The following is a 26,211-nucleotide window of genomic DNA, read 5'->3' as shown; positions in this document are numbered from 1 at the left end:
TTACACTTACCTATTTATTCACAGTTCAGTATTACGTGAATGATTGTATTTTTGTCATAAGATAATAATCGGGAAATTTATAATTCGCAACTATAACATTTTATTTATACACTTTCCAAACATCGTTCAGATGTACATATATTACAATTCCTTCTCACTAGAAATGAGACGATGTACTGCAATTCTGGTATATGCTGGCATGAATTAATTATGTGGAGAAAGATCGCGTTGATACATAGTCACAGATCAATTTCACGATCAGTGATTAGATTTATCAAGTCAGTGCACTGTACAGTGATAATAAAATATTGCTTTTTTTCATTTAGAAAGCTGTACCTTTTTAAGTTTTCTGTTAATAACTGGAATACTACCCAGTTGCTTAGTAACGATTCCAGTTATCACAGTACATTTGTTTTCTCGAATAGTGAACGCTTGTCCCTCCAAAAACGGCATTTTTCTCATTAACGTTAATCTTGCCTCTGCATGTTCTCCAGGCATCAGTAGCTCGGTACCATCGGGTAACTTGAGATCAACTCTGCATGTTATGTGCCAGGTGGAACTATACAATGGTTGAATATATCCTGAAGCCTATATGAAAATCAATCAAAATGTTAATTCAAATATGAATATATTAAAAATTTCAGCATTTTTACAATTGTAATTATTATTATTATTATTATTATTTTCTCACAATACCTGCATGGGTTTTTTCCGCCCACCTTCACGTTTGGTTAATAAATATATTTGGGCTGCATAGTGATTGCTTACAGACAGTGAGTTAGCTGCACACAGCAGCATGCCTGTTTGCACTCTGCTGATTTTAATGCCACGAATTAAGACTCCAACATTTTCTCCTGCTTTTGCTTCTAGAACACTTTGTTTGAAAATCTGAACAGAGGTTTAACATTCTTATAGTATCGTAAAATCTTAGCAAACTGTATCTACCGGTTTACCCTTTTGGTTTACCTGTATATCTCCAATAGTGGTCGGAATCTCCTCGTCAAAGCCGAGTAAATTGGCATTAGCGTTCTTTTTCAATGTTCCTTGTTTCAAAGTACCTACGACAACCGTACCTCTACCAGGAACTGTGAAAGCATTATCTATAGGTAAAATAAATGGTGATTTGTAATCTCGTGTAGGAGTCGTGATATAACTGTCTACAACATCAAGCAGCTTTCTGACAGAAGGAACTCCAAAATCTGACATATCTCCTTGGAGCGCTCGGAGTGCAGAGCCATATACGACAGGGCTATTAATTCCATCGAATCCAATATCTGTCAGCAATTCCCTGGTTTCAATCTCGACTAGCTCTAACATCTCCATATCTGCAATATCTGCCTAAACATGGAAAGTTCATTCTACATTTTGATACCATTTGAATTTTATTCAGCCATGTATATGAAATTTTTTGAACGCAGTTTTACCTTATTTACGAACACGACAATCTCTTTTATGCCAACTTGTTTAGCTAGAAGCAAGTGTTCTCGAGTCTGTGGCATTGTGCCATCAGTAGCTGCAACCACCAATATTGCACCATCCATTTGTGAAGCTCCGCTAATCATATTTTTTACAAAGTCTGAATGACCGGGACAATCGGTATGAGCATATCGCCTTGCTTTTGTCCTGTAGCCAACGTGCGCAATATTGATGGTTATACCCCTAGCCTTCTCTTCGGGTGCCTTGTCTATCTCACCATAAGATACATATTTGGAATCGTCATTTTCGGAGGATAGAACCTTAGTTATAGCAGCTGTCAAAGTAGTTTTCCCATGATCTACGTGACCTATTGTTCCCACATTACAAATCGTCTCTGTATCGTCGGCGTTTTGGGTAAAGCGACGAGAGGTTATGCCGAACGTCGGACTTAAATTTAATAACTTATTACCCAAAGTGTAAAACTTTTCCGAATACGATCTTTGCGCGTTTATCGATTTACCGGATAGAATAATACGGACTAAGTTATTGATTCCGCGCATGATGCCGTTATTTATTTTCCCAACATTTGAACAAGTTTAAGGTTAGTGAACCTTTCATTTTGTTGTTGACATCGTGCAGAACATAGAAATATATCGATAGAGTGGGGAAGGCCGGGAAAATCTGGCATCGCAGAAAGCAAGTGCTATCTGTGAAGAGTCGCTGGAACCGGTTGATTTGTCGTTTATTTCGTTTCCGAAGCGTTATGTTTATTTAGTCTATGGTTCGGTCTCCGCCATAACCGTACTTTCTGGATTGTATCACGATGATCACGATTGTACGGATGCGGTGTTAACCAAGAACTGCGATGATTAAACGATGACTTCAGTCAGCGACGGTGGCTATAGACTTTATCTCAATCCAGGGGCAATTACCGGATTTTGAACGCCTTCGTTTTTCATTTTTGTTACAATATTAACAATTTTCTTCTCAGTAACGCAGAATGAATTTTTGTCGTTTCAAATAATTTAAAACCAGCGCCACTGCAGCTCTTCTGCATTCCTACGATTTTACGCAAATCATTTTCTTCTTCTTTTTTATTAACTGAATAATTTTCATCGAATAAGTGGCAATGGCGGTAAGTTGATCGATAGAAATGATAACGATGCAATGATCCACGCCGAGTCGAGGCAAATTATACATAACATTTACCTACGTATATACATAGATGACTAGGAAAAAAGTTAGCGGTTACGATATGCATTATTATTTAAAAATTCTGGTACATATTCTACAGTTTCGCAACAGATTATGCTCCGTAATAAACGCAAAACTACTCATGTTTTGTGTTGAGAAATATTATATTTTGTTGTATGCAAACTGATTTCTTGAATATTGTTGGTCACAGCTGAAAAAATGAGTAAACAATCGGTGTTAAATATTTTGCCTGTAACAAATGAACCTTTGTCATTAAATTTTGTAATCTAAGAAGTATGTACAGTTATGATGACCCAAAATGTGTACATGCATTCGATTCAATTGTACTTATTACTTATAAGTATGTTGAAATAAACATTTGTCATTATTCCATGAACTATTGCAGAAAAAATTAACAAATTTGTCTTGGTTAATTGTTGATTCAAATGATTATTCATTTACCTGTTTAACCAAGTAAAGCGATTTTAGGCTTTGATTAACGTCTTATATTATCAGTCATCTAATACTGTGCATGTGAATTTTCTTTCACGAAGCTTCGCCACAAAATTCACATGTCATGTCAGTCTTATACGTATTTGGCGAAACATGATTATCATGTGCGATAATCTTACACTTCATAGCATTTGCCACTTTATAGAAATTGTAACAGCACTCACAATCACTGATGTTATCACGATCCTGAAAATGAAAACTCGATTTATACGAATTCAACAGTGTGATAGTTTTGTTAGTTAGAGAATAAAATGATTGATTTACTACATGCAGTGCCATGAGCAACGATGTAATATTGAAAGTTTGTTTAATCTGAAAATAAACTGAAAGTGCATAATATTGTAGGCTGTAAAAATTACATTTGAAATTTAGGGAATTTGGATCAAACATGAAATGAGATGGAAGAATAAATACAACAAGATTATGTGATTTATTGCAAATAATATAGAATTGGTATAATCATTTATCCTTGCAAAGATGATAATTGATTTTTCGAATGCTATATTGGTAGGAGGCTTTACAAATGATTGTCACATTGTGATAATTATGCGCTCATCCTTTATTCAATGAAACGATATTTTATTTGTTTTCATTGAGTTAAAGTTAGATTCAGGTAGTTATTGGTTTAACAAAGAGTGACGTATCACAGTTTTAAATGACTACGTGGCACAAGTTTTTTTTATCATGCTTTCCTTGAATATTATGGGGTGCCAAAATTAGGACAATTCATTTCTGAAGATAGATTTCCTTGGATACTATATCTTAGTGTGTAGTTTTAATACAGACAATAAATTAGATCATTGTTGTACTTGAACAATGCTGCATGTTGCTCAATAGAATACCTTTGATGTAATGAAATTTTACAATAACAGCCTGCTGCGATACCATTCCAATTAGTTAATCTGTATGATTTACAATGGGCTATTACCCTCTGGCTTTGTCACTCCAGATAATATAATCAAATTGACAACATCAGATACTAGTCTTCAAAAATGTTTCCGCAGTCTTTGAAGATTGGCATTCACGACAATTATATTTTGCTCCTAGCAATTGAAAATATTGGATAGATTATCAAAGAGTAGTTGATAGTAATTGCAGGCATCAGTAAAATACCTGAATCTTGATAATCATTAGTTTTGTGTTTAACAATCAGTCTTGTTCGATCCAATTCAGTTTAAATTGGTAATTTAATTAGTGATAATGTGATTCAGTTCAGTGCGAAGGAAGGCATCACTTCGTTCAAATTTATTTCATGTGCTAACTTAAAGCAATTAAAGGACTAACAGCTATTTTGCTTTTTTGAGACCATTTTTCTTCAAGTTGAAGCATGTAGAATTTTTTGTAATATTTTTCTCTCAATCAAATTTTGTAGGATCCAAAGAGAAGAACAGACGCACGCTACAGGCGTACTCGTGAGGACCCGGCATACAGCATGGTGAAGCTACCACGGCGTAACGAGGCTATTTATGCTGTAACATCAGATAGTTCTGAGTACGATGAGGAGAGAAAAAGAAAAGATCTAATACCAAGTTTGTGGTGTGGTCTGGCGATATTGTTAATATTGTTGATCAATGTGACGTTACATCATTACCTCTACAATGGATTGCCAACGCCACTTACAGTAAATGACTTAGTAGCTGGCAAAGATCTCTTCATCACCGAGAGAGCTAAGTCTGATTTAATTGGGTTGGCAGAAATAGGGGAGAAGGTAGTTGGTAGTTATGAGAATGAAGTTGTGGCTGTAGAGTACCTGACCAATATTTTGCAAGAAATTCAGGCCGAAGCGACAAATAACAAGACTGTCCAAATTGACGTCGCAAGAGGTAGTGGTGCTTATTTTATATCCAATCGTCGTTCATTTACGAACGTTTACCTCAACGTTGGCAATGTCATCGCTAGATTGTCAGATGGAGACAATTCCAGTGTGGCTCTACTGGTCAATTGTCATTACGATTCTCATCCTTCCAGTCCAGGTGCAAGTGACAATGGCATAAACTGTGCAGCAATGCTCGAAGTGCTTAGAGTGTTATCCCAAAGTCAAACTACATTGACTCACGATATCATTTTTCTATTCAACGGTGCCGAAGAAAATCCATTGCAAGCGTCTCACGCCTTTGTAACTACTCATCGTTGGGCGGCAGATGTACGCGCATTCCTCAACTACGATTCGGCAGGATTTGGCGGTAGAGAAGCACTTTTTCAATCTGGTCCAAAAGATCCGTGGCTTGACGCATATTATGCCTCCGCCGTTCCTCATCCTCATGCGTCGGCAGTTATTACTGACTTGTTTGAAAGTGGCTTGGTCCCATCTGATACCGATTTTAGGATATTTCGAGATTTTGGAAACCTTCATGGCCTGGATATGGCCTATTACGCAGGTGGCCACGTATACCATACGCTGTATGACGATTATCAAATAATCCCAGATGGATGCTATCAACACACCGGAGACAACATGCTGGCACTAATTAAAGCCCTAGGTAATGCACCAGAACTTTTGGAAAGTTCTGTCGAGGGTAATTCAGTATACTATGATTTCCTGGGATTATTTGTTATTCGATATTCAACGACAATTGCGATTATACTGAATGTATTGACGGCACTTTTGGCTCTTGCTTCACCTTTCTGGCCAACTCCGGGATGCAGCATCAAAGACAAGGCAAAAAGTCTTGGAATAAGCTTCCTCTTCCAAATGTTGGGGATTCTATTGGGATTTGGACTATCTGTCTTTTTTGGCATGCTGCTTGACTGGACAGATAATGCAATGAGCTGGTACAGTAATCCAGGGCTATTGATTGGATTGTTCGTTGTACCGACTATGCTTCCGATGCTGGGTGTTAATTGGGCGATGACTGCTCAACCTATAGAGCAGGTGATCTCAGTTAGTTCGGCAATTTTGCTCAATTTTTTATTTTATAGAAATTGAATCGATTACTTAAAGTTGATAATATTATTAGATAATTTGATGCAAAGAATTACCGATTGGCGATGTTTTTAAAAAAAAATTTCATTTGACCAGGTAAATAAGTTAAAAGTTTCACAGGTAAAAATTTGACTCTGCTGCTACTTATAAAGATATTTAATTTTCAGAGCCGTTTAGGTACTGGACAACGAGTACAGCTAAATACTCAGGCCGTAGGAATGTTATGGGCAATCATTCTGATTGCATTGACAATTTATGGTTTGAAATCAGCATATGTAATAGCTATAATTGTTGGATTTGTATCTGCAGCCAACATTATTACTTCAATATTGAAGCTGCAAAGACTTGGTTAGTGTATAAGAAATCTTAGTACTCCAAATTTCAATTTTCATTTAATTCATTGAATATAGTAACAAATTACATGATCTTCATCCGTTCGTTCAATTTCTAATAGTTAACACTTTACCGACCGCTAGCGTTTCAACAGTATATCGGCTACCGGTCGGTAAGCGTTGGCGACGAAAAGCCTATTAATAGGCTACCGGTCGTTAATGTGTTAATATAATGAAGCGATTTGAATGAAACCTTGAATAGGTGACAAGTTTACGTTAATTTTCTGGACAGTATTTACATCTTGAGGATAGCTTGAAATAAGAAAAATTTACCAATGAAAGTTTATTCATTAAATTATTCATTTTTAATACTATCTTTACTTTTAGTCAGAGTTTGGCTCGCGATTTTTATCGGCGTTGGGCTCTTCATTCCAACTCTGTATTTACTTTGGCTCGGATCGATGATGACCAGTTTTTTACCAATAATGGGAAGATCAGGATCTGATATTACTCCTGATCTCTACATATCCCTGATTATGGCTGCGATCACTTCAATGATTGGCTGTTTTTGGACGCCTTTGATAGCTGTCGTTCGAAGGCCACAGGTTTTAGTACTTGGGTTTTCATTAGCTGCTGTTATCACTATCTTAGCAGCTACTGTCACGACGTACGGTTTTCCATACACAGTTGATCGCACAAGCCCAAAGCCACAACGGTTTTGGCTTATTGTAAGTTCCTGTCAAATCTACTTGTTCATACACTCTCAAGTTTCAACAATTGGTACTAAATTATTCTTTGGCTTGTATTCGTAATTTCACTCAATCAGGATACAAACTCCAGAGTCCTTATCAATACTTGCAACTGACTAATATAACCTGAACGTGTGATTTCAGCATACAGAAAGAACTATGTATGATATTAATGGGAATGTAACGTATAATGATGGGGGATTCTGGATTCAAAATCTAGATCGGAACGGTCCCAGAACAGTTGAGAAGTACATATCTGAATACAGCAATGCTACGACCGTAGCAGACGCGTGCCTGGATACAATCTACTGTGGACTTCCAATCTGGAAGGGTAGAGACATGGGCATGTTGTGAGTTATCATGCTATTCAGAGGGATCTTTTATATTGCAAAGACATGTATTGGGCCATAAAGATTAAAGTCCCTAATTTATCAGAAAGTACATAATCATATTCTATTATTACTTCATTCCAGAAATAAGAGCTTTTGGATACCAAATGAAGTGCCAACTGTTCAGTTGTATCAACCATCGGCACTTTTAGGTGTTTGGAATGACACAACTACAGAATCAAGGCGGCTGTATCTGAATTTGACAGGGCCCGACCATATGAGCCTAGTGTTTGCGCCGAGAGATGGTGTAACTTTATCCAACTGGTCATTGCTCGAAGAAGTTCCTACATCAACTACGTGGAATGAGAGATCGGTTTATTTTGTGCTTCACGATTATGCGATAGAACCGGAAACTACTGTAGAAATTTGGTTAGACTTAGTGGTGGGTATTTTATCATGTTTTTTCCAGTAGTTCTAATAGTTATTTGGTTTATAATTGAAATATAAAATTCAATCTACCATTATTTTCTTATAGGTTTCGGATGGAGTAAATCCAGTTATTGATATCTCTCTAAATGCTCATTATGTGCACAACACAACAAGTGCGAGCACACCTTATGCCTCCATTCTTAAACAGTTGCCACTGTGGGTTGCTCCGCTCCATTGGTCATCAACTTACAAATCTTACATTTTTTAGAGAAAAGAAAGTTTTATTTTAGTTACTGGTTTTTTTATTTAACTGGGGCCTGAGAACACAACTCAAATATAGTTTAATTAACTAGAAGTACACGACTTGACATGAAGCTTTAAACTTAACTTGAAAAGACAAGACTTTATTGTGATTTCGGGACAACTTTTCCGGAATAGAGAAGGTCGTGATAGCTCAGTACGTGAGAAATTTCAGTGTTAATGGTAAGAGATATGATTGTTTCATACCAGTATAAATGTGAGTCTGTATGCCGGATATTTAGTCTGAATCAAAGGTTTAGGGGATGCAACCACCACATAACATTAAAAAGTTTTGACACTATCTTTTGATAGGATCAGTCCCCATTCCTGTTAAATAGGACGAATGTTACATCGCTAGATAGATTCTCAAAAAGATGCTGAATTACCTTGTTATTCTCAAAAGACGTTACGAAGAATGAATGAACGACTGTTATAAGCACGACGTGTAGCAACGTGTACAATTATAAGAGAAAAGGAATGCTTTTTGTAATTCATTTTTATTCGAAATGTAAGCTATTTATCACTTACGCCAGATGCTCATGTTCACTTAAGCAAATAATCATTATTCATTATGAATTAATAAGTAATAAAAATTCGATAGTTTGTTGATATTTTACAGTTTTTGCTTTTCCTTCTTTGCCTGTTCAGCAATTGCTTCTAGTCGATCGTGTTCAGCAATCAATGCCTCCACTTCAGATGCTGGTAGAATACGGGTCTTTGTTTTTCCATCTTCGCGAGTTAGAGTTGCCATCTCAACTACAACAATGATACAATAATGGAGAATGAGCAGTTTTTGCTCCCTCCACCGATCCAAATAGGTACTTATTCTTTATAAAAAATTAGGTAACATCGTTAAATATACTATTTAGATACAAGTTTGGAAAATTGGACAATTAAGAATCTTCAACTGACCTTTGTCAGAGGAGAGTTTAGTCATATCTAGAGTTTTTGAGAGAACTTTAATCGCAAGAGCCATCGCATCTTTCAGAGTAGTTTCTCCCTCCTGATATTCCTGTTTAAGAGAAGATACAGCTGCTGCCGAATTGTTACCAATACAGGTAGCTTTCCACCCGCTGTAATTGCCACTAGGATCTGACTGGTAGAGCTGATATCCGTAATGCCGATCCCAGCCCATGTAGAGTATGGAAACTCCGAACGGTCTTTTACCTCCGTACTGAGTGTAAGCTTGTTTGACATCACAAAGCCAAGAAACCAGTTGCTCACAAGGAATGGCTTCACCGTATTGAAGAAGATATCTTTGACCGATTAAGCGGAGCTCGTTAGTGAGAACGTTTGCATCAGACGTAACTCCAGCAACGGAGCAAACCATATCCTCATTTAGTTTATAGATTTTTTCTGAGAAAAATACTTCATCCAACAGCTTGTTGGTGTTCCTTCTTTCTGCGGCTAGTAAGATTCCGTCATTGGCCAGAATTCCTAAACAAGTACCAGCGTGACTTATAGCTTCCATTGCATATTCCACCTGGTATAGCCGACCCTCTGGCGAGAATATAGTTGTCCTGGTATCATACCGGCGAGCCTGATCAGAAAATCAAGAAATTGTTAAGAATGAATTAAGTTTGTACGTTCTGAGTTTTGGATTACAGTCGGCATGACGATGCGTCAATTAGTCGCATTGTTGCCACGGTTTATTTTCGCCTAGTAGCCTTTTCTCAATTAGAAGGGTGAATATTTTCGTAACAATTAATACTGAGTTGGATATATCTGGAGCTATGGGAAATTTTTATTAGAATTAGATGGGATAATTGTATGGATGACAATGCATCAATAGAGGTATTCTAACCTATTTCTGTTCAGAGTACAGAAGTTTACATTATTTAATTAATTAGAAAATAAGTCTATAGTCGTTTGCGGGTACTTTGATGAAATGAATAATTTTATGCTCACCATTTTGTCAAACTTATTCAAAACTACCAAAAAGTGTAGCAATTAAATGAGAGTAACACACTGAAAATCAAGTTTGACGGCCGGCCCAAAACTCACAGGCAACTCTGAATTATACATAAACTATACGATACGGAGATTTGTGTTTGAATCAAGCTTTCATAATTTGTAGCTAGATGGCAGTAGTATCGGAGTCCACTCGATCGCCTCCATTTTGACCGCCATTTTCTAACGAACCGAATTGCGGAAAATTTTAAACACATGTAAGTACGTAGAAACGTTAATGTTAATGTTGACATATTCGTCGACTGAAGAATATTCTTCAGTCAACGGTAGCGCTATCCATTCGAAAGAAGAAGAAATTTGAATGCATACGACGAACGCTCCGACGTCATTGGATTATTCTCAGGGAATATCCACGGCTGCAAAGGAATACGCCATCTGTTTTTACCAACTTACTAAATCAAAAAATCAACCGCAGGTACAGACATTTGCGACAAATACAAATCTGAAGTGCCCTATTTGTTCTGCATCACATGCAATCTATATTTGCTCAACCTTCCACAAATTATCAATAGAAGAATGCGTAAGGACTGTTGCACACGCGAATCTTTGTTACAATTGCCTCTCTCAGGGTCACAATACTAGCGATTGTAAATCGGAAAACAGTTGCCATAAATACAACAAGCGTCATCATAGCTTTCTGCACAAACAATTCAAGAGGACTCAGGCAGTCACAGCAGGGAGTCCGTTTACAAATGCCGACAACCATGCAGCCCAAGACTATAATATACGCCCGCGACAGAGTCCTTATGACTTGAGCAGGTAGAAAATCCAAACGGGAAATCGCAACTCATTACGTTAGTCACCAATTCAAGTACAAAAGTGACCTTATCACCGCGGTCATCGAAGTGCTTAATCAACACAACCAGCCTGTACGAAGCCGCACCCTCATTATTACTTGCAAAACCATTAATTTTATAACCGAAGGCATGGGGAATATTTTGGGTTTAGAAAGGTCTGCTGTACCCCGGTCGGCGCTCTCAAAATACTTTCGACGATGCCTAAAAGTATAAGTTCCAAAACCGTAAACGGACCCTTTTGCTGTAGATTCATTTTGTACCGTAAGCAATATCCAATGATTCGTTGTAATATATAGAGAGAGCTCATCGATTGATTATTCGACTGATACAAAAAACAACACTTTCGAGAGAAATTAATGAGCTCAATCAAACGAGACCACTCGCTGCGAAGAGTAAACTCTTACGTGTCAATCCATTTGTCGAAAAGGAAGGAATTCTACGAGTTTGGAGGTAGGCTTCTCAACGCTATAATGTCATTCAATGAGAGACACTCGATTGCACTATCGAAGAATCATCACGTTATCTCATTGATTATCTAAAACGAGCATCGCATACACTTTCACGCAGGAGTACAGGCAACCTTGTACGCCGTTTGCAGCCAAGTATGGAAGGTTATCAGACCCTGTGTCAAGTACTGTAGGGCAAAGTCACACCCTTGAAATATTATTAGATGATTCGTCGAAAAGTGCAACGGGCTACCGGACTAATAACGGTAATTTTGCCATGCACCTGTACGAACATACGATGATCCAGTTGCTCGACCGTACGCTAAATGTACGGTCCTGAAAAAATTCTAGGAATTTAAGTAATTGTTTGGCTAGCCTCTGATAGTGCAAAAGGATCAAGTACGGAAGTGTAAAGAAATTGTCCCAGTAATTTAGATTTCTGATTATCTGTTTTCAATCATTGCTTTAAAAATCAAGAAAATAACGTTTTCTCCAATGACTGCTTCGTCTGATTGAAAAATTCGCCCATCTTCATCGTTAGTTTGAAATATTCTTGAACGTAAAAAAATCAATAATTTCGATAAAACCTGTTTGGTCCTTGAGACGAGACGCATAATCGTGGTAATTATACGACCATAAAAAATAAAAAACAAAAATGTATTCTCCAAAATTCCAAAGTAACGGTCTATTTTCACTTTGAGTACGAGCTGTTGCCACTAGAAGGTTTGTAACGCTGCGGTGTGCCACCAGACCTTTGTAGAAAACCATGGTTTAGGGCGTTTAGACTTTAGTGTCGAGCGTGTCGAGAGACACATCGTAGAGCGAAGATATACTCTTCAATCAACGCGAGTTAATTAACGGATACGTACATTCGCAGAATTTCGAATGAAACCCGGGCGCGTTTTAAATTCGTTGAAAACTCGAAAAGCGATCGATCTGTTATGCACATTTCGGTGTTGCGCTCTATTGATTAAAGCTTGTAGAGTCGAAGTCCGGATACGTATGCAACACTTGTAATTTGTAATGTCAACAGAATAGTTTTCTTATTGTTAGTGAGATGCGCAACGTAACCTAAAAAATGTGGTAAACATCAACTTAAAGTTTAACAAAAATACAATCTCGAGTAATAATAAATTTGTTCTACAATGGAAGAGAAAAACGTAGTGTCAGTTAACTTGGCCACCGATGCGAAGGGTGTAATTATTCCATGTACTGTTGAATGGACCGCAGAAGATTTATGCATCAAGGTAGGAGAGGATCATTTGGTTTCTGTCCTCTTCACATCTCAGCTGTTATAAAAATAAAAACATGGTAGAGATTCATATAATCTACCTGTCTTTCTTCTTTGTATCCATTAGGTCTGCAAGCAAATTGGTATCGGTCCAGTCGCAAGGCACTTGTTTGCACTTAGGAATCGATCCACCAAGTTATGGTGTGCTTCTGGTCAGAAATTGGAAATTAAAGATAAATTGAAACTTGACTTCAGGCTGAGGTTCAAACCGTCGAGTATACAGAGGCTTAAACAAATCGATATCAAAGCCTATGATTATTATTTTCTCCAAGCTCGTACCGATGTCTTGGACAACAAGGTTTCAGAAATAGTTTATGAAAAACATAAACGTGAATTGATCGGATTGGGAGTCTGCGATATGTACAGGTGTTCATTTTTCTAATATAAATATTGCAGTTTCAAAGCTGCTTATCGAAATATTTTAACATGTTTGATTTGAGTCAAATTTTTGTTTACTGATAATTTTTATTACTTATAGAGTGATGCTAGAGAAAGATATACCAAGAGAGATTGTGGAATCCGATTATAAGAAATACATTCCCAAGGAATGCCTAAAGCGTCATTCGTTCTTTGTAAAGAAACCCATTCATAATGCTTTGGTTAGATTATCTGGTCACGACGCTGCTTATGTGAAGGACCAGTATTTAAATCAGTTGGAATGCATGGCTCCAGATTATTTGTTGGAAGAATATAAGGCTTTGATGGACAGGGGTATACCTAATCCTCCGCAAAAAGTTTTACTCCGAATTAATTCTAAGGAAGTCAAGTATACTGACATGGAAAATAATATTGAGGATACTTTGTGTGCCATAGAGGACCTCTGCTTTATTTCAATCAGGTAATTAATGAATATATTCTTTATCATGTCTATTCCTTATATTTACACCTGTTCTGTGTTAAGAATATTGATGAATTACATTAATAAAAATCTCGGGAAATTTACAACTGTATTCTTAGGAATTCTAACATAAAATTGTTTTTCAAGGCACGATGGAACAGTAGAAATATCTCGAAAGAATGGGATTCCTACCTATTTGAAGTTTGGTACAAATGCGCTCTTACTATCATTCGTTTCTGGATTGGATGGATATTATCGTTTGGCCATTAAGTGGACATTTAATTTATGTAGAGACCTCATAACGCCAAGTTTGCAAAAGCTTCATAAAATGAAATGTCATGGACCTGTAGGGTGAGAGTCTTTGTCATTCTAAAATGTGTATCTTAGAAAATTTTATTAAAGTAAGTTACTGCTTTATTGTCATCGATATATTATTACAGCGGTGAGTTTTCGTATGCAAAACTGGAAGAGAAACGTAGTAATCGACCCGGTACATTTGTTCTGAGAGAAAGTGAAACGAAATATAACGTATTTTACTTGGATGTATGTGGTAAAGACAGCAAGCCACGAACAAGAAAGATTGAACAACTGGGACCTGACGAATTTATTTTATCCGATAGCGTGCAAAGGTATACGTCTCTTGCGCAGTTAGTCGCCGCTCATCAAGACCCTGAAAATCAACTTTACCTCCGTGAATGCCTACCGCCTTCAGAATATGGTACATCTTTAAAATGTTACAATCCTACAATTATACATGCCAAGATTTTATATGACATGTTGGTAATTTGTCTTAAATCTACATTTTTAGATAAATCGCCATTATTGATTTGTGCCAGTGAAAGTGGCGTGAGTGATGTAGTTGCTGACGAAGAGTTAGTGACTGAGCTTTTGAAAGACGGTCCACGTTGCATTCCACCTCAGGAGTTACAGGTATACAAAGCACAACCTTTTCGTAAACACTATGAGTTAACATCCGAATCCAGAACACCGGCGATTACTTCATACCGAGCAATGTGGAGAATAGCTAAAGGCAAAAAACTTGGAGTTGCCATAAAAATTCTTGAAGAAGAAGAGTCGGGAATGACTCGAGAATTTTTCCAACTGGCTGGAAAATGGGGTCAGCTTAGATCGACAGCAATAGCTCGGTCAGTAATTTGCAACTCTAAAGTATATCAATTATTTCAAATGTCGTTGAGACTATATATCTTTATAGAAAACTACGAAAAATGAAAATCCGTGAAATCAGAAAATACCATTAATCTCTTGTTAGGTTGTATGGACTGATGCTTGCACCAGCTGTTGGAATGGTACTGGAACTAGTGCGATATGGTCCGCTCGATGTATATTTACAAACACACGCTTCAACGCAAACAATTAAAACTGTTGATATGGTGGAAGCAGCCGCATGTCTTGCCACAGCTCTGTGGCATTTGGTGAGTTTAAGTCGACATTGTGTTGTATTTAATTTTGCATTTCTAATAGTCCATTTTAAGAGATTAAATTCTTTTTACCCTTAATCACCCTCGTCTGCTTCTAGGAGGAAAACGGAGTTGTGCATGGTAATATCAGGTGCCGAAAGCTTTTGGTACACACGCATAATGCGAATAGTTTGGTAGTAAAATTAGCAGACCCAGGCCTGTTTAGCTACACACAAGCAGAGTAAGAATCTTTATTATTTGAGTATTTTGAGTACAACTTATCAAAAATGAAAAAAAAATGAATAAAAAATAGCTATTGCTTGGTTACTCATTATTTGCAGATTAGAAAGCATGTTGATAATCCCGCAAGATTCATCACATTTCTATCTGCATATTCATTATATTTATGGTAATTTTTATAATAAAACTAACCAGATCGAATTAATTTAGTGTTCATTGGCTGCCACCCGAATGTTATGGCAATGCGGAATTAGCTAAGCGTAGTTCACAGGCAGATGTTTGGGCTCTGGCAACCACCTTCTGGCAGATTTTCTCCCGTGGTGCGCCTATACCTCCCCACAAAGACATTGATTCTGTAAAAAGGGTATGTAATATATGTTCTTCTCAGATCTTAAGAGCATGTTGTCATGGATGGGGTTATCTCTGATTTATGAATGAAAAAATGTTGAGATGGTTTTCGTATTTTCTGATTAATTCACAAGCTTATATTCGTATCTGTATACTTTATTTGCAGTACTATTCAAGCGGCAAACGATTGCCTATGCCATCTGGCTGTCCAACTGAAGTTTATAAACTAATGCTTGAGTGTTGGGGGGAGGGTGGTGGATCTAGAAAACAACCACAAGCAGTAATGCGAGATATTAATCAGATTTTGTACCAAGTGTATAATTCGAGGAGAATTCACGCTTACGAAACTGCATTTCCTAAACTCTTCACTGACTCCAGTTACATCGAGGCAGAGAAAGAGATCGATTCATCTGACAGTGAGTCTCGGGCCAGTAGTCTATTTACTGATCGCACTAGTCTGGTCTGGGATGATGATGACGAAGGTACCCAAACAACTTTTCATAATTCAATTCTCCTTATCGTAACAATCAGTGGTATACAGCAGCTATTCTATTTCAGCTGAAGGTGAATCGAAAGAAATTGATCAAGATGATCAAGAGGAGTTATCCTCGTATTTGATTTGGTTGGCTAAGGTAGGAGGTGAAAAAAGCGGACCTTTGGGACAAATGCAAGGCATTTTTGAACTGGACGCGGATTGCAATGTGATTCTTCAAGGACGTATAGGACAAGGCTTTTACGGAGAAGTATACAAAGGTTTGCTCGAAAGAGACAACAAAGATGCAGAGCCTCAGCAAGTTGCCGTTAAAAAACTCAAGACTCAAGCTTTGGAAGCAGACTTACGGGACTTTGAAAGAGAAATATCAATTATGAAGGTGGGATATTGCAATAATTTTTTTTGCATGAAGGCCATGTATTTGATTATGCTGAATTGGGAAGTATCTCTTATCTCTGCAGTATTTTATAGAAAATCAATTACGTACCATTTCAGACTCTGAAACATGAAAATGTCGTGGAAATTCTAGGAGTTATATCGGAGCCAGAAGTTTGCTTGGTAATGGAGTTTGTAAAGCATGGTTCACTGCAGAGTTACTTAGCGATAAACCGTGAGACGTTGACGCATAGGAAATTGCTAGGCTTTGCCCTTGATATTGCAACAGGAATGGATTATTTAGGCCGTAAAAGTATTGTACACAGAGATTTGGCGGCTAGAAATATTCTTGTCGCTAGTGAAAATAGGGTAAAAATTAGTGATTTCGGATTAGCACAAGTAACTGGAATAAACGATTACTATATTCTTCAGACAAACAGGGATCTTCCTATAAAATGGTGAGTCAATAGCTCGCCTTACTTTCAATGACTTTCAACTGTTCAAAGATTCCCTGGAAATTCGACAATCATTTCATTGTAGGTATGCGCCAGAGAGTTTAAGGGATGGAAAGTTCTCGCCAAGGTCAGATGTTTGGTCTTTTGGAGTGACGATGTACGAGACATTCGGCTTTGGAGACGAGCCTCGAGTACCTGGAGTTGGGGATGGTGGAAACTCTGAAGGTAGCGCCGAACTATTAGAGGCGCTAGAGAGAGGTTCTAGACTACCATGCCCTCCCACTTGCCCGCAAGCCGTTTATGTTAAACTGATGTATCCCTGCTGGCAATTACAGAGTCACGAGCGACCTGATTTTTCAACTCTCTGTAACGATATACAAGACTTGTTGACGCAATATTGAGATGCCCAAGAAAAATGGTAAACAGTAATTGCCGCCATCCGTTATTCGCATATGACGAAAAGGTGCCATAATTTTATACATAATTTCTATCTGTCATACGAGGATACGTCTGACATCCTGTGTGAACTATTATTCTTAAATCTCTTTTGATAGGTTCAGATGATACAAAAACTATCTATACCTATCTATATAAAAGTCTGTGATTGAACTTAGATGTTTCGAAATATTTGTACATACCAAATTTATTAAAAGTTTTTCATCATGCAATTGAACACGAACAAATGACCTTCTATACATATTATGCACAGTACGTTGTACGGTAGTACAAAATTAATATTATCGTGAATCAGTATATTACATAAATATGCATGTACTATACATGTGCATACGTATACAATATACATGCATATACGCTTTGAAATTATTCACAAAAATTTACAAATCATGTATTATAATATGAATTAATAATTGCAAATTTTTTTCTTCTTTTTATACTATAGGAAGTAAATTTCACCGTTTAATTTGAGTGGTACACGTGCTATGAAGTATATGATAATAAATCTCTGTAAGAACGTCTATACAATATATTATCTGTTAATTTTATCTCCATCAACCAGTCAATTGAAAATAAAAGTATGTGTTAGATAACTTTAACTGTATTGATACAAATTTCTATGGAATGATCTGTGGAATCTAGACTCTGGCGGAACAATTGGGCGTGTTGCCAGGCTAGGTCCTTCTCACCTCCACTAAGTGTGGCCGATAAACTGATTTTAAAAGTCCCGTTAAGCTGCTCTGTTTTAAATTCTTTCGAATCATTGATAGGGACCACTTTTGTTTGGCCATTTCTGTAAAATCCTTGAATTTTCCACTCAATGCTTGCACCGTGAAAAACAGCAGCGATAGCTCGCAAACTTAAGTTAGAAATTTCTAATTTAGAATCAGATATTTCAAAGTTCCAGCTTATATTCCCGCTTTGGTTTTCTGGACTGCGGGCCAGATATACCATTTTCCAATCGTTTTCGACTTTGCGAAAAATTCCTCCATTCATTTCGTAAACACCCTTTGCCCAGCCCTCAATTTTCTCCAACACATTTCCACTCCTGTCAACTAAGACATAATTGTCACTTGATGCTGTATAACTAAGCTTTATCGATTCCACCTCTGAAGGGATACGCCATACATGGGATGAATTTGAATCAATCTGTGGAAAGGATGAAACTTAACAAAAATATTCTGCCAATTGAAGTTCAATATGATCAGAGACTATTTTCATGAAAATTAGTGCAAGTACACGCCGTCTTACTTTTGCCTCCTGGCGAGACAGTCTCCATGCTAACGATCCGGAGGTTCTTCCGTGATAGTCTTTGTCACTTTCGTCTTTCCTGTTGTTACCAAAATGGTAAATTATCAGTTCTACTAGTTCCATTAGAGATCGACGTATGAGATATTGTTGGCGTGGAATGGAACAGCTCGTACGACGCCGGTTTTCCGATAGCGATGTTATAATTGACACTAGATTTGATTCGGAACACAGTTTTCTACGTTTTAGAACAGCTTTTTGGTCGGAAGTGTATCTCCAGGTCACGTCCTGCATTTCATCCTTTGAAAAAGCTAAAATGTAGCTCAACTTTTTTCCCCAACCTTTTTCATACATCAATGGCCGATCCAATACGTTTTCGCATGGATCAGCATGTATCCATCTATTCGCAGCCACCGACCACACCTGAATCAATAAATACGATACATTACGTGCTGTGTGGTTTCAACGATCGCGTATTTACCTCCACCCAGACATGATCCGTGTAATCCCACACTAAACGGGTGTCGTAGTTGAGTGAGCGGCAAATCAACGCAAATGCATTTGCCCATTCACCGCAGCGTCCTTTTCTAGTATATAACAGCAAAGCTGGATCCGAGTAGCGAGGAAATTCTACGGTGTTGGCACACGTGGTACATCTACAGTTGAACATTTTTCCATCAGATTTCTTATACGGCAAAATGGCATTTTCGTTGCTTGGACTCTTGACTTGATGTATGATTTTCGGTTGCGTTACTGTTGATCAATCAATGGTGCACGATATTACAAACCTGTGAATCTCTATTCTTGATACACCTGGTCCTCTGGCAGGTATTACTCTTTGGAAGGAACATTTTCCTGAGCATTTGTTACATTCTGGACTGTCGACCCAGTTGAAAAATTTTTCTTTAAACCATGCTAGTACTTCAACAAAAACCAAATCCTCTATCGAAATATCTTCTACTTGTTTATTGTCTCTGGTCGACTTTACTCCTCTGTAACAAAAAATTTTACATCAGTCAGTTTATTTGCGTGTTATTCTGAATGTATAGTTATGGTATGAAAAAGTCACGTGATGACACGTAAGCATGCGTGTTTTAGCTTATATCAATTTTCACATGCAAAACCAAAACTCCGGTCGGTGGCTTGGTGAGAAATTTTTATTTCAACTAAATTTACCAGCACACTTAACATTCGAAACATTCAAATGACTGGATGATGAACGAAGAGTGGTTTTGTTAATGCGTGAAGCGTCTTATGCTGTATATACCTTTGAATTAATCTCATTTTCTCCATAGCGTTAATTTGTAATTCCGACAGAGGTATGAGCGCTCTTGCCTTGTTTTGTAGCTCGGTATTCTCGTACTTCAATACTTCTTGAAATTGTCCTCGTATTTGCTGGAAAAATTTTTCCTCCTGCGCTGTGGGTGCGACATTAGTCTGCAGGTTGAAACTTGATGAGACAGCAAGAGCAGGACTAGTCGGATGAATTGCTGCACACGATTTCTGGGCAGGCGGCTTAGTTTGTGGTTCTTTTGTTTGACCTGGCTCTGAGAGTAGGCGTTCCAGTTCTTGTAGATTAGACAAGGAGGCGGTTTCCGGTAATAGAAGGTGATCGTCTCGCTATTGGAATGGTAAAAGATTATCGTTTATTCCGTTTATAGTTTACTTATTATCGAGAACGATCCTTGATCAGTTGTCACCTACCTCGACGAATCCAATTTCGAAGAGACACTCCATCGCTCCAACCGCTGGTAAAATTTTATCAACGACGATTGGGTTGCTCAAGCGAACCTTACGGTATTTAGTTTCGTTCGGATTTTTCATCACGTTTTTGCACAGTCTCGACAATACGTCACGTACTTCATTGTAAACTTTTTTATCATTCTCTTTCAACAAATCAAAGCAACGTTTCACATTACTCATCGTTACCGAGATTTTGACAGTTATCTTAACCTCTAACTTGACTTGATCGGATTTGAACTTTTTCAAGTAGTTCAGGTTTAAACATACGTTCAAATTACCTGACGCATAGATTAATAGGGAATGTTATGTGTATTGGAAATTATTCGAACACAATGATTTTTTATTTTTTAAATTCGAATTTAAGGCGAAAAAAACGGTCCTTTTTCTGCATACGCAGACAACTTTTTTTTTCCCCCACAAGCGTTGACCGCGGATTGATAAAGGCAGCCAGCTAAATGGGGCATTTTGAAGCTCGTCGTTTGCTCGCGAGGGAGGCGGCGGGTATTTGCGGTATAGAAATTTCCTACTGTACCGACTCAATTAACTTTGTAACTGCCGTAAGCGAATCGGTAATTGTAGGGCACTGCCATTACCTCCGTGCCATTTAGCTTGCTTCAAAATGATATATGTGACCGGTTGTCTTTAGCAATCTTCAGTCAACGTCGAAAGTAAGCGTGCATTGGCGAGGTGTCAACCCTGATGATGAGCGTTGGTAGAACAATATATTAATATGTATTAACAGCTAAGTTAGGGATTTTTAATTAGAATACAACACCGATGTATACATATATTCAAATTGTTCACCCAACGTACAGATGCCGCGATTTGTCATAAATTGATGATTATCGCCGGTAACAAGCTGCAGATGATAAAGTTCGCTCCTAGCTACAAACCTCGGTAGATTACAAAATTTTCGTTTATAATGATGCGCGGAATATTTAAACATTCGCATTCGCCCAAAGCCCCGCTTGGACGCGCTTATACTTTCGAACAACGTAATTTCTCACGAAAGTTTAGCTGTGGATTTTCCAATGTGTTTAATTGGAAAACTTTTTATCAACAATGGGGCTTACCCCGAATATTAATAATGGTATGGGGCACAATAGGGAAAATTCGCATCAGGTTATCATAATTATTATTCCACGGAAAAACGTGACGAGTGTTCTCGCATGTTCTGATTCCTTAGTTTCGACTCATGTTGTCAGCTTTTATTCGAAAAATTTCATTCCTTTATTCCAACAGAGACTGGAATTGTTATTATATAAAATAAATTTTCAGTTTAAATGATGATAAAATAAACTGCATTTTTTGAAAAACGCTAGCACATCAAAATTGTTACACGACCCTTCGCACAGGATTTTTCAAAATCATCTTTTATTATGGCCGTAGAAAAACTATCAAAAAAATTTATTTGTTCGATGAATTTGATCATATTATTGAAAAATACGGTGAAACAGTTTTTTTCAATTGTTTGGATAATCCTTCTAGCTAATAAGCAGTGAGAAGGATTTAGAAAAATTGAAAAAATAAATGATTATCATTGTGTCGTTGAAATGTTGACACCGGATTGAAGTTCTTCGCATGCGCGAGAAGAATATTACAATTTATGAAAAAACGCTGAGAAACACGAGTCTGTCATCGTGCCAGAATGAGGCGGACCCAACAGTCCATTCAATCAGAACCCTGAAAATTATTTCCGGGAAGCAGACGGAAGTTCCGTGTCGAACGTCTTGACGTCAAAGATTAGGTTTTACGACAGGCTCGCATGAAATTGGGTTGTTGGTAAAACTGAGCTCGCTCGCCACTATCTTGCAGCGTTTCCGCGAGTTGTTGCCATCCCAGTCCATCTCTTTCATCCGTTCCCAGCTTTAGCTGATTTCTAATAAATCCATAAAGAATTGCCGAACAAAGTTTATCACCACCGAAGTTGATCGTGCAGTCACGCGACTTAATAGCGAAGTCAGTACACGAAGTTGCGCTTCGAAATTGCCCGACTCTACTTCGCCAGTTGTATAATATAAGGCGGGTTATATCCTAACAAGATGTGCCTACCGGAGACTTGTTTAACGAAAGAAATTCAACCCTTAAATCGAGACGTGCCAATTTCAGGAGATGAAAGTGTACCTCGCATCCTTTGGGACGGTAGCCTATCGAATTACACCGGGAATACCCTCGGGCAAAGTGTTTTTTTCCATCCACTATATTGACAGAGAAAAAAGTGGTATGAATAGAAGCGAAAGAAAAAACATCATTTCAAAAAGTACGTTGCGGTAAATAGAAGAGTTTAAAATTGATTTGCCTCCGAATAATCTCCGTTTAGATTTAACGGGCAAAAACCAGAACCGATCGGTCTCTTGGGCAAAAACAATAACCAGCTTCCTGGATATACGAATTTAACAATGTAATTAAACTCCCGTAAACCTTTAACACCGAGACTGTATTCGGGAGTTCAGATATGTACGCCAGCTCTCATACCCTCATTGTATAACTTTCGATAACAATATCAATTAGAGGTAACTTTTGTCTGCGATTCGAGCCGTAATTTTTTACGATTCATTTTATTTCACCGGCCAGTCGTATCGCATTTTTCTCATTTATACGTGAGATTAAAAAGAAGCCTTTACGTACATCCGGCTCATTATATTATTAACAATTGGCGCGTTGAAACTTCAGTTTCTATTGTACTGTGAATCCATATTGTTCTCGTTGCAATCAATAAAACTGATTGAATTCGTTCCTGACAAAGAAGTATGGAGTGTGAAAATTCATTATTTTTACCGTTGATAAATTTACCACTGATTTAGATTCTGAAAACGTAACAACAGCTTCGGTTGTGTAATACACATACAAAAAAATTAGAATTGAAACGGTGTGAAAATTTCTGCGTTTGTGTGGAATCCACTCGATCGGTTGTGGCTGCCATGGGGAAAAATACGCGGACAGAAAGAAAAATTCGTACCAGAGCAACGAAAAGCTGGAAATGAATAAAAGAAATTAAGTTATAGCACCCACGTAGAGGATACCACTGTAAATTTTCTGCCCTCTCGCCGTTGATGTGGGAAATAAATAACACAAAAATGAGACTCGAGTCTGGACCTGCACGTTTTCCAGAGGCTGTACACCGATCGCAAATATATTATGCAGGGTTTCGCGCATGGAATAACAATGTCAGGGAACCGGGATGATTTCTTTGCGGTTAAACACGCGTGCTTGCGGAATGATCATGCATCAGGAATAACGTGTTCCGAGTACATTAATGTTCATTAATGGGTTTCCGGTAGCTCGCAATTTTTTTGATATCACAACTGGAACGAGTTTCCATTCTAAGTAAATTTTATGTGCCAATGACTATTGCGAAGCTAGTGATAGGAGAAACAAAAGATGCGTTGATCATAGACGCATAAAATTTCTATAAAAAGAAGGCTTGTTTCATTGGCATACCGTCATTAGCATACCTACTTCCAATTTTTAAGATCACCATACACTTATGCAGGGTGTTCCCAAGTAAACGTCGTAGTATGTTGGGTTGCCTATCGTGAAGGGGAACAAATATCGGTAAAACAGATCCTCCGAGTCATTATCACTTTAGTCAAGTCAAGTCGAGTCAATCACTTCAATGTGACTCCGGAACGCGATCACTGAACGCTTCAGCATAGGTTGTAAACACCGTAACAACTGCTTGGCCAAATCCACAGAACTTGGTTACAAGAGCAGTTCCAGCTCACTCGTGAGGACTTTGAACTCGCTGCTGACCGATGACTTGTACCGATATTTGTTCCAACATATGGCAATCCAACATATTCTGGCGTTAACTCGGAAAAATCCTGTATTCAAACTGAAATATAAAATGAAATATCAGCTTTTCCACATCGAACAGTGACTTTGGTCCATAAAATTTGAGCTTTTCACCCGGTTAGCGCAGCAAGCTTCAGAGAAGAATCATTCGTCGTTCCTCATTGTAATTACTTTCACGGATTTCCGAAGCTTGCAGTGCGCAGCGGGTGGAAAAGCTTTCTTTAAGGGAGGCGGGCTGCCACTTTCGGTCTCTAACGGTGCACCCTATCATTACGCGTTGTCGGTTTATATGTAATATGCAATTAGGCTGATGGATGCTGCTGTTAACTGACGATGGTAAACACGCGGAAGTTTTGTGCGCTGCACTTGACTTCGGTGAAACGCCGCTGTTGTGTTGAAGCATCAACGCACGCTGAGCAACAAGTTGTGTGGCGCCTATAACTACCGACCTATACGCGCCTTAAGCTCGAATCCTAGGCTGGTCTCTTTATAAGACAGTAACTGAAAGAGGCTGGTCGAGTCTGCGAACGAGCCACGCTCGCAAGCTATAGCAATTCACATACTCGGGTAAACGAAGATTTGCCATCTCATTTTTGCCGTCGGTGCTTTTCCGCACTGTCCGGCAGGTTTTCCTGCACTACCGGACGTCGCTCTTCCGTATTGACTTTGCCGCAGGCAGCTTGAGTCAGAATTTTTCGTCACACGCTGCAAAGCGTTACTTCAGCTATAAGTTGATGATAAAACTGAAGAAATTTCATGCGTACAAAAAGACTGGAGCAAATATACACACCTGAATTTTGACGATGAAAAATATCGATTCGGGTGATTTAAAGATTGACGAAAGGAGGGTGGAAAAGTTTTACAACAATTCGATTCGCAATATTTTTCGCGAAAATTCGCGAAGAATAGTCGGCACAGCGTCTGAATGCCGGTCCGATGTGTCGATCAGCCTTCTTTCATCCCTCGCGTTACTGAGAATAACAGAGAAATGATATTACATGAAAAAGCATTTGAAAGCTGGCTCCGTGTGGGCCTAGATGTACGTTTCTGTGGGTTTGGTATCTTCGTCTGTCTTTTTTTTCAATTTCATGATAAATTCATGAGCCCCGGACGTCCCGCAAAGATGAACGTGAATCTCTCCGAAAAAACGTGTAACCAAGGAAAGAACTCTGAAAATCAAACCTCTGAAAATTTGAAAGCCTCTTATATCCTACATAATTTTACAGCTTTCAGGAAAACGTACATCATAAAATTATCCATTTAAATACAGGTAGTGAAGTAATTTACACCAAGAATCGAGACTCCGTACAGTGTTTTTTTTTTTTTTATATTTCTTGTTACTTTATTCATTTGATAACGGAATATCGTTAGTTTTCAATCGTCCTTAAATGTATTAAACATTAAAGAAATGCTCGGAACATGACGAGATAGAAACTAAAAAGTGCAAGCACTGATCGTGCGAACGCGCGAATGAAATTCGTTGATTCGGTTTCACCGTCAATACGTATAGTCGTCGTATTATATGCCTGAAAGAAAGTAAACCATTGAAAAGGAGGATGTAAGAATGACGAAGAGAATTACCACCGCATCACTCCGCAATTTGAACATCGTCCGGAAAGTTTGTACCGCTGCTATTTCCGTTCAATCCGTAAATTACGTTACGAAATGTAAAAAAATTTCTGCCTCATACCCGATACCCGATAAATAAGTAAAACCAGTAGAATTCGGCACCAAGCGCGGCGAATCGCACGGCAATCGAGTGCCGAGAGAGCTTTGCGGTTACTTATTGTTGGATCCGTCGGTGGTTCGTTTTTCTCCTCCGGCCGTTTCCCTGATTTTTAAAATATCTTCCCCCCCCCCCTCCCCCCCCCCGGTGTTATCCTACCCTCGGGGTGTTCCCCTCGGGGTGTCAGGATTCTCGGGGCGAGCTAAGGGCAACTCTGTAACGCGATACCGAGCTGGATGTTGGATTTTCTCTCAGCTTCGTAGTGCACGTACGGGGTGTCCTCCGGTACCCCGTAAGATAAAGGGGACGTCGATGTGACAACCTCGGTCTATGCCGCGACACACATTTGCAGACTTTGGTCCTTCCCTCGCCGACGTATCCTGCAC

At 38.3% G+C, this 26,211-nt stretch overlaps 5 protein-coding genes across 9 annotated transcripts; 2 read left to right on the top strand and 3 right to left on the bottom strand.

Annotated features, from left to right (window-relative positions):
• Positions 1–75: 75 nt before the first annotated feature.
• Positions 76–2,095, bottom strand: LOC107222087 (elongation factor Tu). The gene is made up of 4 exons (XM_015661302.2): positions 1,425–2,095; positions 967–1,338; positions 697–888; positions 76–588 (listed from the first exon to the last, which is right to left on the bottom strand). The coding sequence occupies exons 1-4, from the start codon at positions 1,974–1,976 to the stop codon at positions 319–321; spliced, it is 1,386 nt and encodes a 461-aa protein (XP_015516788.2). The 5' UTR covers positions 1,977–2,095; the 3' UTR covers positions 76–318.
• A 107-nt stretch (positions 2,096–2,202) lies between these two features.
• LOC107220759 (endoplasmic reticulum metallopeptidase 1) lies at positions 2,203–8,458 on the top strand. Of its 4 annotated transcripts, none has more exons than XM_046741378.1 (7): positions 2,203–2,311; positions 4,496–6,004; positions 6,214–6,394; positions 6,766–7,106; positions 7,272–7,477; positions 7,601–7,898; positions 7,992–8,458. In XM_046741378.1, the coding sequence occupies exons 2-7, from the start codon at positions 4,556–4,558 to the stop codon at positions 8,151–8,153; spliced, it is 2,637 nt and encodes an 878-aa protein (XP_046597334.1). In that variant the 5' UTR covers positions 2,203–2,311; positions 4,496–4,555; the 3' UTR covers positions 8,154–8,458. The 4 variants fall into 4 exon arrangements, with proteins under 4 accessions (XP_046597334.1, XP_046597333.1, XP_046597332.1 ...); XM_046741377.1 differs by having other exon boundaries at positions 2,228–2,551; positions 4,496–5,995; XM_046741376.1 differs by having other exon boundaries at positions 2,228–2,551.
• Positions 8,459–8,663: 205 nt separating this feature from the next.
• On the bottom strand, positions 8,664–10,227 carry LOC107220201 (proteasome subunit alpha type-4). The gene is made up of 3 exons (XM_015658688.2): positions 10,094–10,227; positions 9,098–9,725; positions 8,664–8,941 (listed from the first exon to the last, which is right to left on the bottom strand). Exons 1-3 carry the CDS (start codon positions 10,094–10,096, stop codon positions 8,799–8,801), a joined length of 774 nt encoding a protein of 257 aa, XP_015514174.1. The 5' UTR covers positions 10,097–10,227; the 3' UTR covers positions 8,664–8,798.
• Positions 10,228–12,128: 1,901 nt separating this feature from the next.
• LOC107220170 (tyrosine-protein kinase hopscotch) lies at positions 12,129–17,331 on the top strand. 2 transcript variants are annotated; one of them, XM_015658642.2, is made up of 13 exons: positions 12,129–12,646; positions 12,758–13,056; positions 13,169–13,528; positions 13,676–13,879; positions 13,969–14,246; positions 14,337–14,673; positions 14,799–14,961; positions 15,066–15,187; positions 15,397–15,550; positions 15,701–16,016; positions 16,093–16,406; positions 16,523–16,860; positions 16,943–17,331. In XM_015658642.2, the coding sequence occupies exons 1-13, from the start codon at positions 12,545–12,547 to the stop codon at positions 17,256–17,258; spliced, it is 3,303 nt and encodes a 1,100-aa protein (XP_015514128.1). In that variant the 5' UTR covers positions 12,129–12,544; the 3' UTR covers positions 17,259–17,331. The 2 variants fall into 2 exon arrangements, with proteins under 2 accessions (XP_015514128.1, XP_046596022.1); XM_046740066.1 differs by lacking the exon at positions 16,943–17,331 and having other exon boundaries at positions 16,557–16,737.
• A 413-nt stretch (positions 17,332–17,744) lies between these two features.
• Positions 17,745–20,747, bottom strand: LOC107220183 (peptide-N(4)-(N-acetyl-beta-glucosaminyl)asparagine amidase). Its single transcript, XM_015658663.2, has 6 exons — positions 20,266–20,747; positions 19,829–20,181; positions 19,350–19,553; positions 19,043–19,217; positions 18,565–18,984; positions 17,745–18,462 (listed from the first exon to the last, which is right to left on the bottom strand). The coding sequence occupies exons 1-6, from the start codon at positions 20,482–20,484 to the stop codon at positions 17,899–17,901; spliced, it is 1,935 nt and encodes a 644-aa protein (XP_015514149.1). The 5' UTR covers positions 20,485–20,747; the 3' UTR covers positions 17,745–17,898.
• Positions 20,748–26,211: the final 5,464 nt, after the last annotated feature.

Source organism: Neodiprion lecontei, chromosome 5, assembly GCF_021901455.1.
Source record: "Neodiprion lecontei isolate iyNeoLeco1 chromosome 5, iyNeoLeco1.1, whole genome shotgun sequence".
Taxonomy (NCBI): domain Eukaryota; kingdom Metazoa; phylum Arthropoda; class Insecta; order Hymenoptera; family Diprionidae; genus Neodiprion; species Neodiprion lecontei.
The sequence above is the reverse complement of the archived record's forward strand: the minus strand, read 5'-3'. Positions and strand labels throughout refer to the sequence as shown.